This window comes from Uranotaenia lowii, chromosome 2 (assembly GCF_029784155.1).
Source record: "Uranotaenia lowii strain MFRU-FL chromosome 2, ASM2978415v1, whole genome shotgun sequence".
In the NCBI taxonomy this organism is placed as follows: Eukaryota; Metazoa; Arthropoda; class Insecta; order Diptera; family Culicidae; genus Uranotaenia; species Uranotaenia lowii.
The window spans coordinates 291,754,830-291,772,069 of NC_073692.1; the positions used below are offsets into that span (position 1 = coordinate 291,754,830).

Genomic DNA, 17,240 nt, shown 5'->3' on the forward strand with positions numbered 1-17,240 from the left:
AAATGGGAATATTTTGTTTAATGACTGCTCTGCAGGTTATTATACTGTTGAATATCCTAATGGGCATACTTGTTTTTCTTCAATTAGAAATCCCTCCACAATCGATTTGGTTCTAACGGATTTAGGCGAGCATTGTAGCCAATTAGTTACTCATGCGGACCTCGATTCAGACCACCTTCCAGTAACATTTTCTTTATCCCAAAGTCCCATTGAAAACCCTTTAAAATCAACTTTTAACTTTCAAAAGGCTAACTGGGAGCGATATATGAATTTTATTGAACGTAATTTAGATGTAAACGTTCCACTGAATTCAATAGAAGATATTGATTTGGCTGTAGAAAATTTGACAACTGCAATAGTCAATGCTAAAGTCGCTTCAATACCTAAAGTTAAACATAAATTCAATCAACCTTTGATCGATGATGATCTTCAGTTTTTGATACGACTGAAAAACATTCGTCGACGCCAATATCAACGTACTAGAGATCCTTATTTGAAATTTATTTATTGCGACCTTCAAAAAGAGATCAAACGTCGTTTAAATTTCATTCGTAATGAAAATTTTGCTAAAGCAGTAGAGGATATAAAACCCTACTCAAAGCCATTTTGGAAATTAACTAAAATTTTGAAAAAGCCCCAGAAGCCAATTCCTACTTTGAAAGATGGGTATAAACTTCTTTTAACTAATTCAGAAAAGGCTCAAAAATTAGCCCAACAATTTGAGTCTGCTCATGATTTTAATTTAAACGTTGTAAGTCCAATTGATGCTCAAATTTCCCTAGAATTTGATGATATTCTTTCTAAGCAAAATGTGTTTGAAAGTTCTTGTGAGACAAATATTGATGAACTTAAATTGATTTTCAAAAAATTTAAAAATATGAAAGCTCCAGGGGAAGATGGGATTTTCTATATTCTTCTTAAAAAGTTGCCTGAAAGCACTTTAAATTTTTTAGTTAAAATTTTCAACAAATGTTTTCACTTGGCCTATTTTCCCAATAAATGGAAAAATGCCAAAGTAACTCCAATTTTGAAACCTGGAAAAAGTGCTTCAGAGCCTTCAAGTTATCGACCAATTAGTTTGCTTCCATCTTTAAGTAAACTATTTGAGAGAGTAATTTTGAATAGAATGATGATTCACATTAATCAGAATTCTATTTTCCCTGATGAACAATTTGGTTTTCGTCATGGACATTCTACTACACATCAACTTTTGAGTGTAACTAATATGATTAACGCTAGCAAATCTGAAGGTTATTCAACTGGTGTGGCTCTTCTTGATATTGAAAAAGCTTTTGACAGTGTTTGGCACAAAGGTTTAGTAGCTAAATTAGCTCGATTTGATTTTCCTGTATATCTCACCAAAATTATTCAAAATTATTTGACTAGCCGAACCTTACAAGTAAGCTATCAAAATTCATGCTCTGAAAGGACACCCATTAGAGCTGGTGTCCCTCAAGGCAGTATACTTGGGCCAATTTTATACAATATTTTTACTTCTGATCTTCCTGATGTCCCAGAAGGAAAAGGTAGAAGATTATTTGCTGACGATACTTTGCTTTCAGCCAAAGGTCGAAATTTACGGGTGGTACGCAGTAGATTGCAACAAAATTTAAATTCCTTTTTGAATTACTTGAAAATGTGGAAAATTTCTCCTAACGCTTCCAAAACTCAACTTATTTTATTTCCCCATAAGCCAAGAGCAAATTTTTTAAAACCTAATGAAAATCATTCCATAACTTTTAATGGGGTTTCATTAGAATGGTCTGATCACGTGAAGTACTTGGGACTCACACTTGATCGGAATCTTACTTTTAAAAATCACATTGAAGATATTCAATCTAAATGTAATAAATACACTAAATCTCTTTATTCTCTCATCAACAGGAAATCCCGGTTGTGTCTGCGAAATAAGATGCTCATCTACAAACAAGTTTTCCGACCAGCGATCATGTATGCAGTTCCGATTTGGTCTAGCTGCTGCGCGACGAGGAAGAAAGCCATCCAGAGGATTCAGAACAAGGTTCTGAAAATGATTTTGCGGCTTCCACCTTGGCACAGCACCGAAGATCTTCATCGGATTGCAGGCATTGAATCTATCGAAGAGATGGCCAACAACATCATCTCCAACTTCAGAGGCAAATCGATGCAGTCTTCCATCGCAGAGATTCGTTCTCTTTATGTTTAGATTAATTTTAAGATAGTGTTTAGTTTTAAGTAAAAAATTAAGCTATGGCTAATTTTCCCTGAAATCTTCTATATTTTTAAATTAATTATGAAAAAAGTACGATTGGACATGAAAATTTTAAACCGAATAAGACTTATATTGCATTTTTTTTCCTAGAAATCGAATGACGGCTGTTTGAGCTACCGCACGCATCGTAAATTGGAGTTGTGGTGAATGTTTAACTCTAATTTATCCTACATTTCCCAAATAGTTCTGAAAAGCTTTTTCTGACTTGAAAATTTTGAACCGTATCTTATGTGATTTTTTTTCTAGAAATCGAATGACAGCTTTCTGAGCCACCGCACGCATCGTAAAATGTAGTTATGGCTGTTTTTACCTTCAATTAGCCTAGAATTAATTCAAAAAAATAAGCATTGTCGGACTTGAAAATTTTAAATCAAATGAGACTTATCTTGTGTGTTTTTTCTACAAATCAAGTTGAGGCTATTTGAGATACCACACGTTTCGGAAAAGTTAAGGCTGATTCTACCCTCAAATCCCCTATATTTTTGAATTTATTATGAAAAAAGTAAGTTCGGACTTGAAAAATTTGAAAAAATGAGACCTATCTGACAAGATTTTTTCCTATAAATCGAATGACGGCTGTTTGAACCACCGCACGCATCGGAAACTGGAATAGTGGCCGTTTTACCCTCAATTTTCCAACATTTTTCATATGGTTCAGAAAAAGCTTGTTCGGACTGGAAAATTTTTTAGCAAATGAGACCTATCTAGTGTGATTTTTTTCTGAGGAATCGAATGATGGCTATTTGAGCCAACTTGAGCATCGAAAACTGAAATTATGACTGTTTTAACCCCAATTCTAATATCTACATTTTTTTTAAATATTGCAGAAAAGCCCGAAGTTAAACATTTGAAACCCTGTGATTTTTTTCTGAGGAATCTAATGAAGGCTATTTGAGCTACCGCTAACAGCCGGAACTCCAAATAGCCTTTATTCGATTCCTCGAAAAAAAAAAAACAACACACACTAGAGAGGTTTCATTTGCTCCAATTTTTCCCAGTCCCTACGCTTTTTCTGAACTATATTGAAAATTTTGGGAAATTGACGGTAAAACGGTCATTATTTCAGTTTCTGATGCATGCAGTTGTTCAAATAGCCTTCACTTGAGTCCTCGGAAAAAAACACACAAGATAGGTGTATTTTTCGTCAAATTTATTTAATCCAAATCAGTGTTCATCTGTATCGTTTATAAAATTTAGAGTTAAAAAGTGACTAAATCCATTCATAAACTCGTGCGGTGTCTAAAACAATGTCCAATCGATTCTCTAGACACTTTCACTAAAGGAGAGTATATTTTCATAGATTTCGTTTGTTTGGGAGGGAAGATATTGAATTTCTTCGCGGTGTATACACTTTTTCCCCATTGTGCATAGCATTGCGATAAAAAAAATCTACAATTTCACTCACGGTCTTCAGAAAAGTTAATTATTGAGTCATGAAAATTATCTTCAGAACACTTGTTATTTTTTGCTGTTTTTTTTAGTAAAGTGGTCAAATTCCTTTGATGGATTAAAAAACCTTTTTCTAAATTTATCTCAAAAACAACCCAGCAAACATTAAACTGTATCAGAAATGATAACTTAAGTCGTTTACAATGGTGTTCCGAATCGTATTCCCAACTTTAAAGTGAAAAGTTCGTATAAAATGTCGTCTGAAGTCAGTTTAAATCGGATATGATAGAAAGTCCACCATATTTGTAAACTTTGAAATGATTTTGCACTCGCTCGGGCTTCAAGTGAGAATTCTTCGTAATGTTCTCTTTGCAATCAGCAGTGCATCCAGATGACTAAAAATCAGACAGAAATTGAGTAATATTGACCAATGAGAGATCTGGAACATATTGGCAACGATTTGAAGGCTATGAGAGCAAAATCTTAAGCTCTCTTGCATTCTTCTGATAGGTACGAATAAGGTGTCGAATGAGGCGAAATTAGTGCACTTGGAGAACTTTTTTTTTTTTTATTTATTTAAAGACCCTTTGTTGGAGCACTTTTTTGATAAAACTATAAAATGTCACAAAGATATTGAAAATGAAGAAAATCATTTAGGCAAATTATGAATTTTGAGAAAAAATTATATAAATTTTCATTTAAGGTTTTTCCAGTCATACGCAAATCTAGTAATATAATACAATTTCAAAAAATTAAATTTAATAAAATTTGAAAGAAATTTGAAACCAAAATGAAGTTCTGCAGTCTTCAACAAAGGTGTTAAATAATTTATATCTTTTATATCACAAACGCCGGGCGTTTAACGCCCCTTTGTGATGTCAGAAATAGTTATTAGGGTTGCCATCCGTCCCGCAAAAGCGGGACATGTCCCGCTTTTATATTGGATGTCCCGCTGTCCCTCTTTTTCCTTAAAATGTCTCGCTTTTCTTTTCTTGGAAAACTTTTACAATGTTCACTAACTTACTCTAAAAACAATCAAATTTTAGCTCCAATTTGAATGCATCGTTTCAATAACTTTTTTTTTCTAAAATAGGCAGCATTTTACATATTTTATATAAGACAATAGGGGAGAGTGGGGATACTTGATCCCCTTTTCTTATTTTCACCATATCTTTTTGGAAAAATTTAGCAACTTGCCGTCTTTGACATTTTCTGACAGCTTGTAACTTCAAGTTTCTATGCTCCAAAAATTAGAACGATTATTGAACCCGTAGATGAACTAGAAGCATTTTCGTGGGAGTAAAAAAAATTGCGATTTTTCTGAAGTTAGGGGAGACTTGATCCCCTATTGAAGGAGACTTGATCTTTTATTCAGGAAGCCCTAATCCTTGTATAAAATCAAACAAAACCCCTAGATAGAATGTTAATTGACTATTTTAGTCATGTTTGTTCTCATTTCACAATTTATAGCAGACATAAGAAGAAAATTCTATAACTTTGTCACAACGCTAATATCATTGCATACTTAAAGGCGCTATTTTTTATAATTAAGAGAAAATTAATTATTTTTGCTCTTTTCTTCAGACAATTGTTTGATAAATATTAGTTTTTGGATAAATATTAGTAACTTCATAATCAGCAATCATAACGATCAATTCAGAAGAAAAAAATGCCGTTTGGAAGGGGGATCAATTGTACCCAACTCTAGGGGATCAATTGTACCCATAATCAACATTTTAGAAAACTTTTTCTGAAAAAAGTTGAGAGTTTTCCATTGCTTTGAAGATATGGCATATTAAGTTCATTTTACGCTCGAACGATTGATACATTGGAACAAATATTTTTTTCATAATTTTCCCATGTAAGGAACATTTTAAAGTAATGAAAAAAGATCTTCAAGTTACATTTTGTGAAATTTTTCAAACAAAGTTCAATTACTCAAACAATTATTTTGTTAAAATTTTTTAAACTACAAGCATTGTTATTTTGCTCATTTTGGCACATTTGTCTAGAACATTTGATCTTTGTAAGACATTCCAGTTTCGAGATATAGCTAAGGAATCAAGTATCCCCAGGGATCAAGTATCCTCATTCTCCCCTACTGAATAACTCTAATGTTCTGTTTCTGTTTTCTTCAATGCAATGTAAATAACTTTTTTATGAAGAAAATATTGTTAAATTTGCTTCCAGATGATTAAAGATCTTAATTTTTGCCAGAATCTAAATTATACCGCTTTATATTGTACATCACCATTTTAGACTCAGTTTTCCAATGTATTCAATGATGGAAATTTTCTAGAGTTTTCAAATTTTTAAAACAAATTTGAAATATGTTTTTTATTACATATTGGTTGTATAAGTAATATCAAATCCGCCGTTTATATGTGGAACTTGGAATGTTTTCTCTCAAATAACGTGTTAATTCACGAGAACCGTGGAAATTAAACCTGCTTATGATTAAAACCAGGGAAAATGGAAGTCGTGTAAGGAAAAACTGAATATAATCAATCCGCTTGAAAAAAAAACCTTAGATTACCTTCTATGAGCAACTTTGGATGATGTTAGGTTATACAATTAAGCTATTTTTAATTATTATTAAGGAGAAATAAGTTTTTTTAAAGAGTTTCTCAAATGTCCCGCTTTTTTCGGCTGTGTCCCGCTTTTTTTTCGTGAAATGTCCCGCTTTTTTCTGAAAGTATCTGGTAAGCCTAAGTTATACCTATTCTATTAAATTTTCCAAAAAAAAATTTGGATTACATTTATTTTCCAAAGTTTCTCTTTCTCTGATATTAGAAAAATTTGTATTCTTCATAGAACAACAGATAGTGAAAAGATTAAAAATCAGTTTTTTAGTTCCTGTGTAGGTTTATTGGTTGATAAGGATTATAATTTTTAATTTTAATTATCCCTGAGTGTGTGATCTGTTAACAATATTGATTCCCTCAAACCAGAAAAACTCATATCTATAAAGCTTTGAACTATCGGACACACATTTACTGATTAATTTTAGTCGATTTTAGCTCATAAGTATATTGGGTGAATGTGTGCCAAAGATTGATAGTCATTGGTGAGAATTTTGTTTTCAAATATCATGGATTTACTAGCGTCGATCACTTATCCAAATCCTGCATACACCTTCTAAATCTTTATTTATGTTAACGTAGTTTAAAAACAAGATAAGCAACCTCCATCTGTTTGTCCATCAGAGCCAACTGTCAAGCAAGAGCCAGGTGCGTGTGTAGGCGCAATTTGCATAATGTAAAAGTCGAGTAAGCCACAATGAATGAATGAGCTCACCGCCATAAATGAAGCGTTGTGCGACAAGTTATTTCTTAAAAATTCATCTACTGATTGTCTACCTTGGCAAGAATCGCGAGGGGAACGAAAAACCCAGGCAGCAGCAGGCAATACCTTACAACCTACGACCGACGACGACCGACGTCGGACGACTTGAAGGCAGTCGGTCACAAAATGTAGTTTATGAATGAGTCTCGCACAGCTAGATTGCTTGGCTTAGCTTAGAGGTTAGTCAGGTAGGATGAATGAATTCAACTTTTAACGCCTCGTCGTCGTTTGGTCGTACCTTCCTACTTAGACTGGAGTAAGAAGCGACAACTGGAGCTTGTGAATGAATTTTTGGCGGCGACGGCGGCACCCATGGACTAAATGTTATTGATCTTGGACAATCTAAGCCACCTTCAGAGATGGCGGTGGTACACCTCCGCAAAGCCGAGATTGGCTGTTGTCAGAAATTTACATCCAAATAGCCCCAGTGAGAGACTGTCACAGGCATCCAATGACAACGTTTATTGGCAAAAAAACACAAATGTGGGTGGCTGACTAGCTCGGAATATGGGTAATTAATATCCAATAAAAGCTGGAGGCTACATGCGCGCCATTCTAGATCCATGAATGAATTTACGGTCCCGCGTAATGGCCATCAGCTGTGGGCCTTTCGCTAGTCTAGGAAGAGACTCAGAGTGGAACCATGTGATTACTTGTATGTTTGTTTGCTGCTTCAAGGCAATTTCGTAGGACATGTTCCGCATAAACCATGAGCTGAAGTAGTAGGTGAACCGGTATCGAATCACGGGTGTCATTCCGTCCGGATTTCGAAAGCATATCTCGGTTTCGGTGCCTCGGAATTAAGTGCCGCCCGCCATAGAATGAATGGATCAGATTAAGGTTGCAATCACTCAGAAAGATCTTGTTCCACCTACTCGTGGAGCTTGTTTTTACACTTGGTTATTTATGTTTGTTTGTTTATTTCTGAATTCAAACGGTATGGAGACTTCCAGGTGTCTGCACTCAAACAAAAAATCAACCTCAGAAATACAATTCCGCGTTCAAGTTAAGAATCAGTTCAATTCTGAAACTCAGTTTCAATTTGATTCATAGAATAGAGTACTAAATGTTCATCTTCAAGTGACATATTGAATGCTTGACACCTAATCATGAAAGAGGCAAATCGATTTCAACACCTTTTCCAAACTTTCCAAAAGTGAACATCGAGCCACGCTTAATCGGATTTATCTGCAACATCAAACGTGGGTGGATATGAACTTTCAGCTTAATTTAAAAAAAACTGCAGTGATATACATATTTTTTCTAAGGAATGTTCAAATCCAACAGCCGTTGTCATCTTAGGATGAGGAAAAATAAACATAAATCTCAAAGCGTGAAACACGAAAATGATGGACGATCTTAAAAAAAAGAAACATTCACATTCATTCTACATCTCATGAATGGTAAAAATGAATCAACAAACATGGGGAAGGCATTGAAGGTTCAAAATTTGGGAACAGGGATCAATTCTGACAACTTACCTGTCTCAGGCTCAGAGCCACGTCAGAATTTGGCGTTCGATACAACTTGGAGTTTGTGGATTGGAATTGGATTTCAGGTGTCGATTGCATTTTAAGTTGAGGTGAGATTAATTTTAGAGAAATTTGTTGATGGTTGTTTTGTGTCAGATGAACAAGTTTTATCGAAAGTTGAGTATGCGATCCAAAAAAAACAGAGGAAATCGATCATATTATTGTCAAAGATTTAGTGTGTAAACATACCGACAGGCAGTGAAAATAACATAATTTTACTATGAAATGAAACAAATTTCGAAGATCTAAAATGGGTTTCAATTTTGAATTTCAACGAATGTCACATTTGTGTTCTGTGTCCGGAAAGAAATTGAAGTCTGTGAGAAACTAGTTCAAAAATACAACAAATTTGATTGTTTCCTTTAAAATTTTCAATTAAGAATTGGTCCTCGAACCAAACGAAACGTCACCATGCAAAAAACGGCTGTTTAAACAAATGTGACATTCAAAAACCAGCCAATGCGTTAGCCAATGAACAACAATTGCCTTTTTTATTTTTTCGTTCCTCGTCGCCAAATTTTGGTGAATCCAACTGAACAAACTTTTCTCACACGATCTACCTCTACTGGAAGAACGAAAACAAAACTCGAAGGAAAAGTCCTACAGATCGAGTAAGAAAATTTCGTGTGAGAGTGAACCGAAAAAACAACGAAAAGTAATAAACAAATATTTGCCAAAAAGGGACGACTTACCTGGAAGTGCAGGATTATGGTCCAAATTAAGCCGAGGGTGAGCTTTGGATTCCCATCGACGATGTCCTCGGCCCGGATGTTGACCAGTTTGATTTTTTTGAAGCGCAGGAAGTCGAGCGCCATCTGGGCGTTCTGCAGCATGTGGAAGCGCATTTTTCCCTTCTCCCTTGGCTAGAATAAAAGAAAAAAAAAATCAGACAATGTTAATGTTTACTTTGAGCAAATTGAACAAAGGTTGAGAAAAAAAGGAATCTAAATCTGAAATCTGAATCTGAATCTAAAATCTGAATCTAAAATCTGAATCTGAAATCTGGAATCTGAATCTGAAATCTGAAATCTGAAATCTGAAATCTGAAATCTGAAATCTGAAATCAGGAATCTAAATCTGAAATCTGAATCTGAAATCTGAATCTAAAATCTGAATCTGAAATCTGAATCTGAAATCTGAATCTGAAATCTGAATCTGAAATCTGAATCTGAAATCTGAATCTGAAATCTGAATCTGAAATCTGAATCTGAAATCTGAATCTGAAATCTGAATCTGAAATCTGAATCTGAAATCTGAATCTGAAATCTGAATCTGAAATCTGAATCTGAAATCTGAATCTGAAATCTGAATCTGAAGTCTGAATCTGAAATCTGAATCTGAACTCTGAATCTGAAATCTGAATCTGAAATCTTAATCTGAAATCTGAATCTGAAATCTGAATCTGAAATCTGAATCTGAAATCTGAATCTGAAATCTGAATCTGAAATCTGAATCTGAAATCTGAATTTGAATCCAAACTCCGAAATTTATCGAATTTTCTAGAATCGTAAATTATTTTCTATGCAGCTAAGCCAATTAACAACTTTAAGATACTTACAAGATGTTCGCCAGAAAGTACTTCCAAGAGCGAAAGAAGGTTGTGTCCATCGCGCAGATCTTCGAATAAGTCGTCTACCCTTCGAGAGGCCTGTGAATTGTGAATGAAATGTTCGAGAAAGAGGAAAAATCCGGAATTAGTTTCACGATAGTATTTCAAACTAGGTTGTGCTACAGGAAACATTGTTGCAATAAAATAAACATGTAGGGAAAAAGTGAAAATCGATTTCGATTTGCGTCATTAGAAAACGAAAAAATAAAAATAAAAATAATGCAGAGAAACTTAACGTCAAACGAACATTCAGCTGTTGGAAGGAATAGTTCTTATCATATGCTCCAGATCGATGCCTCAGAGAAAACCGGAAAATACTACACGGCACCAACAATAATGGCCGCTGGCTCAGGTGTTTATTTTCTTTCGGTTTCGGTTTTTTTTTCTGAATCCCAGTTTTTTTTTCTGCAAATCAGCCGACGCGTCGCTTGTCTGCATGCGAAATCCGGTCATTTATTCAAATCACACGCCAATTATCAGTAGCAGCGGCAAAGCCGTTCAGCTGGAGTGACTGGTAAAAAAAGCGCGGTACAAAACCAATAATAAAAGGTGGCGGATACTAATGGCAAATTAACATATTGAGGAAGCGGCGGCGCGTCGCACTAATTATAACAACAACAACAGCTAGAAACCAAAATAAAAAATCACAACAGCAACAGCAAAGTTTCAAAGGAAAGTAGAAATTTAACAAATAAAAAATCTAGTTACGGAACCTAAAAAAGAAACAGTACAGCTAACTGCTTGCTACGGAAAACAACAAAGACATAAAACAACGACATCAAGAATCGAAAAACTTACAGCTGGCGGACAACAGGGTATTCCATTGATGATAACACATACATGTAAATGGGTGTAGGTCTGTAAATGTATAGATGGTGGAAAATGTGGAAAAATAATGAGGTACCGTTTTTCAACAGGTTTTTTAATTGCTACTTCTGTTGTTCATGAATGATTTCATTTAAAAAATAAAAATGGAAAACAAAGAACTTAAGACTCGCTTGCATATAGTTTAAGCTTTAATATAATTTTTTATAGAAGAAAGAATGAAGTTTAAGCCAATCAGCAATAACAGTAGATTTGCCATAGTTCAACATTGTAAAGAAAAAAATAATTTTTTTTTTCATGTGTAATAAATATCCATATTAGGTAAACAAAAAAATCGAAACAGAAGAAATACAACTGTATACTTTTCTGATTGGAAAATAGATTCTCCGTGACGGAATTGATGAAGCGATGCAAGCCTCTAGTTTACTCTTGGAAATGAATATGATAATAAAAATGTTTATATGCACATTAATTATAGCAACTCTGTTTAAGCATACCTTGAGATACTTCCAATGCTGCACAACGGGGGAAAGCGTGTAAAAATGAATGAATAGTAAAAATGAATTGTTTTTTTTTTTATGAATTTTACAATGATTGTACTAAATTTAAATTTTATGCTGTTTATTGTTTCTTATACTTTCTCAATTTTACTTTTTCAGTTTAGTTTCGCTCTGAAACTGACACGCTCTGCTTCGGATTCTACCTAATTTATCTTGCCTTTATAAGAGGACGAATGACTAAGTTGGTTAAATCCTTAAAAAAAAAATAGAATAGAATCTTGCTTTAAGTTCTTTGATCTTCCCTGTACTATTTGAACAACTTTCAGCCTTAAAACAGTTCATGGAAGCTTGTTGACATTTTAACTGCAGGGCCAAGACATCCAGATTTTCGGTTCAAGATCGCCACGCTTGAATTTCGAAATATCCAAGAATTGAGGACCGAAGGCTTTCCAAAACCAGTTTCTCAGGCTGCAGGGCAAGGTTGCCGAGATCACAGAAAAAACTATAATTTCACAGAATTTTGAGCAAAAAGACTAAATCTGTGTCACAGATAACAGAATTTTGAAAATATTCACATATTTCGAAAATTTTAGTTTTTTGTACGTATTTCTTAAATTCTAATTTTTTATGTCAATATTAATATTGGATTTCTAACTTTGTTTTGGAAAGTCATTATAAGATTGAATGTCATTATAAGAAAATGTAATAGAGACACAATTTCTCATGAACTTTGAATGAAATCAATGCTATTTTCATCACATAAAACCGTCACAAAATTTCAGAGTGAAAACACAGAAAGTCAGATTTTTTTCCCAAGACACACTTTTTTTGGGCAACCTTGCACGGATAATAAACTCAACTACAAACTGACGGTTGACCTTACGCAATCAACTATGAATATAATGGAATCAACTGTAATTGTATAATGGATTTAACTGTGAATATGATAGAATCAACTACAATTGTATGACTGATTTTAAGAATTCATCTATAAATATATTTGATTCAACTACAAACTGCTGATTGACCTTACTCAGTCAACAATGAATGTAATCGATTCATTCGTAATGGTATGATTGATTCAACTGTAAAAATTAAAAATTCAACTACAATGTATGATTGATTTTGTGCATTCAACTACACATATATTTGATTCAACTACACATTCCTGGTTGACATCTCACATTTAACTATAAATATGATGGATTCAATTGTAATGGTATGACTGATTCAACTGTTAATATGATAAATTCAACTATAATTGTATAATTGATTTTATGCACTCAACTATAAATATAATAGATTCAACTATACATTTATGGTTGATCTCTAACATGTTTCAAAAGATTTAACTTCCAATTAAGATTATAAATTTGTATTTTCCGTTTGATTAGATTTTATAGGCTATCAATTTCATTTTCTGACCTCCACTCTCAGGTCAATGCTTGGCGGATGCAGCATCTTGTCAACGTTTGAAATGGACCATCTTCTGGGACCAGTTACCAGCTTTTTGAGTTCAGCTGCTGGGACCAGCGGAGCTCCCGAAACGGATTTGTTAGGTAGAGTATTAAGAATAGCTTGAATTTGACAGTAAAGGTGAGCAAAATTTGACGACAGCACAGGGATTCATCAATATTTATGATTTCCGAATTTCAGAATCGTGGCGGCTTCTGAAGATCACACAGGCTGAACCGAAACCGAGGCCATCTTCCTCGCCAAGCGTTACCCTCGCAAAAAATGTCCAACTTTGAAAAGCCAAAACATCAACTGGATATATCGGGGGTCGGGGGTCGGGGTGGGGGAGTACTAATAGCTGTATCATGTAAGTTAAACTCATCCATCGTAACGAATGATAATAATGATGGCATCGAAAACTTGTGGGTAAAAGTGTCCTATGCACAAAGTTCACTTTTGATAGGATTAGCATACATTCCACCGGAAAAAAGTCAGGATAGCTCAGTGATAGGTATGCATGTTGAGGCGTTATCGGAAGCTAGGTTGCAACATCCTTCAAGTGGTATCATTTTTCTTGGTGATTTTAACCAACCGCAATTAATGTGGGTTCGTACTCATAGCAACAATCTGGTTGTTGATTCTGCCACAGTACTGAGTATGGCTAGCGCCTCATTTTTGGATGGGACTGTTTTGAATGGAATGCATCAACGAAATGGCATAAGAAACCTTCAAAATAGAACGCTGGATTTGGTATTTACGGACGACTCAATCTTGATCAGCACCATTTTCGAAGCCAGTGACACCGTTGTACCAATAGATGTTTACCATCCTCCGCTTGAGTTTGAGATTTCATTCCCAAGACCGGTTGCTTTTGTGGAAGCTTTCGACACATCTGCTCGCGACTTCCATCGTGCTGATTTTGATGTGATGAATCAAGTTTTAGCTGAAATTGACTGGACGATTCTTCAAAGATGCTCCAGTGTAGATGTAATTGTAAACACATTCAGCGCAATTATGGATGACGTTTTTGATAAATCTGTGCCTATGGCTCGTCCTCCTCTTCGACCTCCTTGGACTAATGCTCGTCTGAAACGGCTAAAACAGCTTCGTTCAAAATTGCTGCGAAAATTTACTAACTCCAGGTGTCCTTTAACTAAACTGCAACTCAACAACGCTACCAGGCAATACCGGGTCTACAATCGACTATGCTACCGTCGCTATGTGGATCGTACTCAGAGTGAGCTTCGCCGCAATCCAAAGAAGTTTTGGAAATTCGTTAATACCAAACGGAAGGAATCTGGTTTGCCTGCGCAGCTGCATTTAGATGATAGAACTGCCGTATCACCTGCTGAAAAATGTAATCTATTTGCGGAGCACTTCTCCAGTGTATTCTCAAAACAATCGCCAACCGCAGATCAAATTAACGCAGCAATCAGACGATTGCCCATGGATGTGCTAAACCTTGACGTGTTTGTTATAAGCGAGGAAATGGTTTCAGAGTCTATTAGGAATCTTAAGTACTCTACTTCAGCTGGACAGGATGGAATACCTGCTTGCGTGTTAAAAAAGTGCCTCCCTCGACTGTTGAAGCCTCTAACCTATATTTTCAATCAGTCCATTGGATTGCAGCAATTTCCTGCCATGTGGAAAAAATCTTTTATGAGCCCAATCTTCAAAAAAGGTGATAAGCAAGAGGTGCGCAATTACCGAGGTGTCACATCGCTAGCTGCCTGCTCGAAGGTCTTAGAGAGAATTGTCAACGATGTCATGTTTTCAGCTTGTCGTAATTGGATCTCAGACAATCAGCACGGATTTTTTCCGAAACGCTCGGTAACATCAAACTTAGCAGTGTTCACATCATTTTGTATATCCAACATGGATGGTGGCAAGCAAGTTGACGCTATCTACACGGACATTACTGCTGCATTCGATTCAGTTAATCACGTAATTCTGCTTCAAAAGTTGCAACGTTTGGGATTCTCCGAAAGACTATGTGCATGGATCAGAAGCTACCTTACTAATCGTCGTCTAGCCGTTAAAATTGGATCATCAGAATCTGTAGATTTCATCCCAACTTCAGGGGTACCACAAGGTAGTAACTTGGGCCCGCTATTGTTCACACTATTCTGCAACGACATAAATTTGCTGCTTGTTGGATGCGGAGTACTCCTGTACGCAGACGATTTGAAAATTTTTCTGGTCATAAACAGTTTATCCGATTGTCATATATTACAGCAATTTATCGATACCGTAGTAAATTGGTGCGCTGGAAACCTACTAGTTTTGAGCATTTCTAAGTGCTGTATCATAACATTCGGACGGAAGAAAAATCCTTTCATGTACGACTATAACATACAAGGCGAAGTTTTAGAACGTGTAAATCAAATAAAGGACCTGGGCATTGTTTTGGATAGTCACCTGACTTTTAAGCGTCATTACTGTGTCACACTTGAAAAGGCCAACCGAATGCTGGGATTTATCATACGTTTGAGTAAAGAATTTACAGATCCTATCTGCTTACGAGCTCTGTATTGCTGTCTGGTGCGTTCAATTTTAGAATCTGCAAACCTGGTGTGGTGGCCTTATGAAGCTGTATGGGTAGCGCGTTTTGAAGCGATTCAACGTAAATTCGTCCGTTATGCTCTTCGTGAGCTGCCTTGGGAGAACTCTCTAAACCTGCCGCCGTATGCACAACGTTGTGCTCTGCTTGAGCTTCAGACGCTGTCAAATCGTCATACCATCGGTCAATCACTGTTCGTGGCAAAGATTCTTCGCAATGAAATCGACTGTTCCTGGATATTATCTCGTTGCAATATATATGCACCAGAAAGAGCTCTCCGACATCGTGACTGGCTTTCACTGGAAACAAGAAGTACGCGCTATGGACACAACGACCCCTTACGTTCCGCAAAAATAAGTTTCTTACGCTACTACGCTCTGTTTGATTTTAATGTCTCAACTGCAACCTTTAAACGTCTGATTGAATGTAACCTTTGTGATCAAATGAGAAACAATCAATATTAACTAAATGTACGATTTCTGTAAACTTAGTATTAAGATAATCATTAAGACAACTATGTCAGATGATTTAATTTTTATAAACAATAAACAATAAACAATATCGTTTCGGCTCCAAATTTCGACTAGAGAACAGAGAAGAATATGGTTATAATCCGAGATAATTTTGAATAAAAAATATATCTTCAGATTGATGTTTTGACCTTTCAAATTTAGACGTATGTTAAGCTGTTGGACGAAAATAAAATATCAACTCAAAATATCAAAAGTATTGAATTGGAATGAAACAAAACGGAAAAAGGTTATTGTGAAAATAGTAGAGTAAAATTAAACACATGAGGAGAATCTAACATATCTATTATTAGCTCATTAATTCAATCATAGAAATAAAATCGAATCTATCATTTTCAATTGTTGTTAAATCAATCATACTGTTCAAGTTGAATCTATCATATTTACAATTGAATCAATTGCATTATTACAGTTGAATCTATTATACCCAGCAAACATTTTTGTAGGTATATCTCTCAACAACTTTGTTATACGTCTCATATACATTATAGAATAATCGTATGAAACTCGAAAAAACAGCATTTACCCACCAAAGTGGAGGCAATATACGTACATATTTTCAACTTCTGGCTAAAACGATAAATGTTTACGATTTGGGAGATATTCGACACCATATTCATACATACTGAAAGAATGCAAGAGGGCACATTTTTTTTGCTATCAATGCATTCGAACCGCTGCCAGCGACAATATTTACTGCCTCTGTTATTGGGCAATTTTTGCAAATACACCTTCTGATTTTTAGTAATCTGGTTGCACTGCTGATCGCTGAGAGAACAACAAAGCTGTTCTCTCACTAGACCCACGCGGGAGAAAGTAAAGGAACGAAATCGTCTTCAAAATCTGAATATATATATAGTCAAACGTTTAATATTTATAGTTGGTCGAGAACTAATCGAAAATATGATTGAATATAAGAAGGTCATTGTTGAAGATACTACACTTTTTTCTCCGTAATCTGTCCAACGATCTCTTGGCTATAAATTTTCGACAGGCTGATCTTCAGAATGATGTTCTTCAGAAAGTGAGGCTTTCAATTTTCTAGCTTCCTGTCTTAAGGCCGTCGATATCCAGGTCGGTCAGTCGATCTTAAGTCTTCTCGATGTTTAGGCTTTTGGTAGAAACTTAAAAGAGGACGCGAGTTTTGAAGTTGCCATTTGCCAGCAACAAATTTTGAGGTCAGGTCGTTCGTCTTTTTGAAGTTTCAGACCTTAAGGTTTCTAATCGTGAATTTTCTTAACTTA

General features: G+C 35.3%; 1 protein-coding gene across 30 annotated transcripts in view; it reads right to left on the reverse strand.

Moving 5' to 3' along the window:
* LOC129743398 (dystonin) overlaps positions 1-17,240 on the reverse strand; it is a 532,614-nt gene that overhangs the window by 191,421 nt on the left and 323,953 nt on the right. For 21 of the 30 annotated variants that reach the window (XM_055735402.1, XM_055735435.1, XM_055735420.1 and 18 more), the window contains exons 4-5: positions 10,076-10,165; positions 9,210-9,380 (exon numbers count right to left, since the gene is read on the reverse strand). In XM_055735402.1, the coding sequence (XP_055591377.1) occupies positions 9,210-9,380; positions 10,076-10,165 (261 nt within the window). Of the gene's footprint in view, positions 1-9,209; positions 9,381-10,075; positions 10,166-10,924; positions 10,985-11,448; positions 11,467-17,240 lie in introns of all 30 variants that reach the window. The other 9 variants (XM_055735401.1, XM_055735400.1, XM_055735396.1 and 6 more) reach the window with 1 other exon arrangement.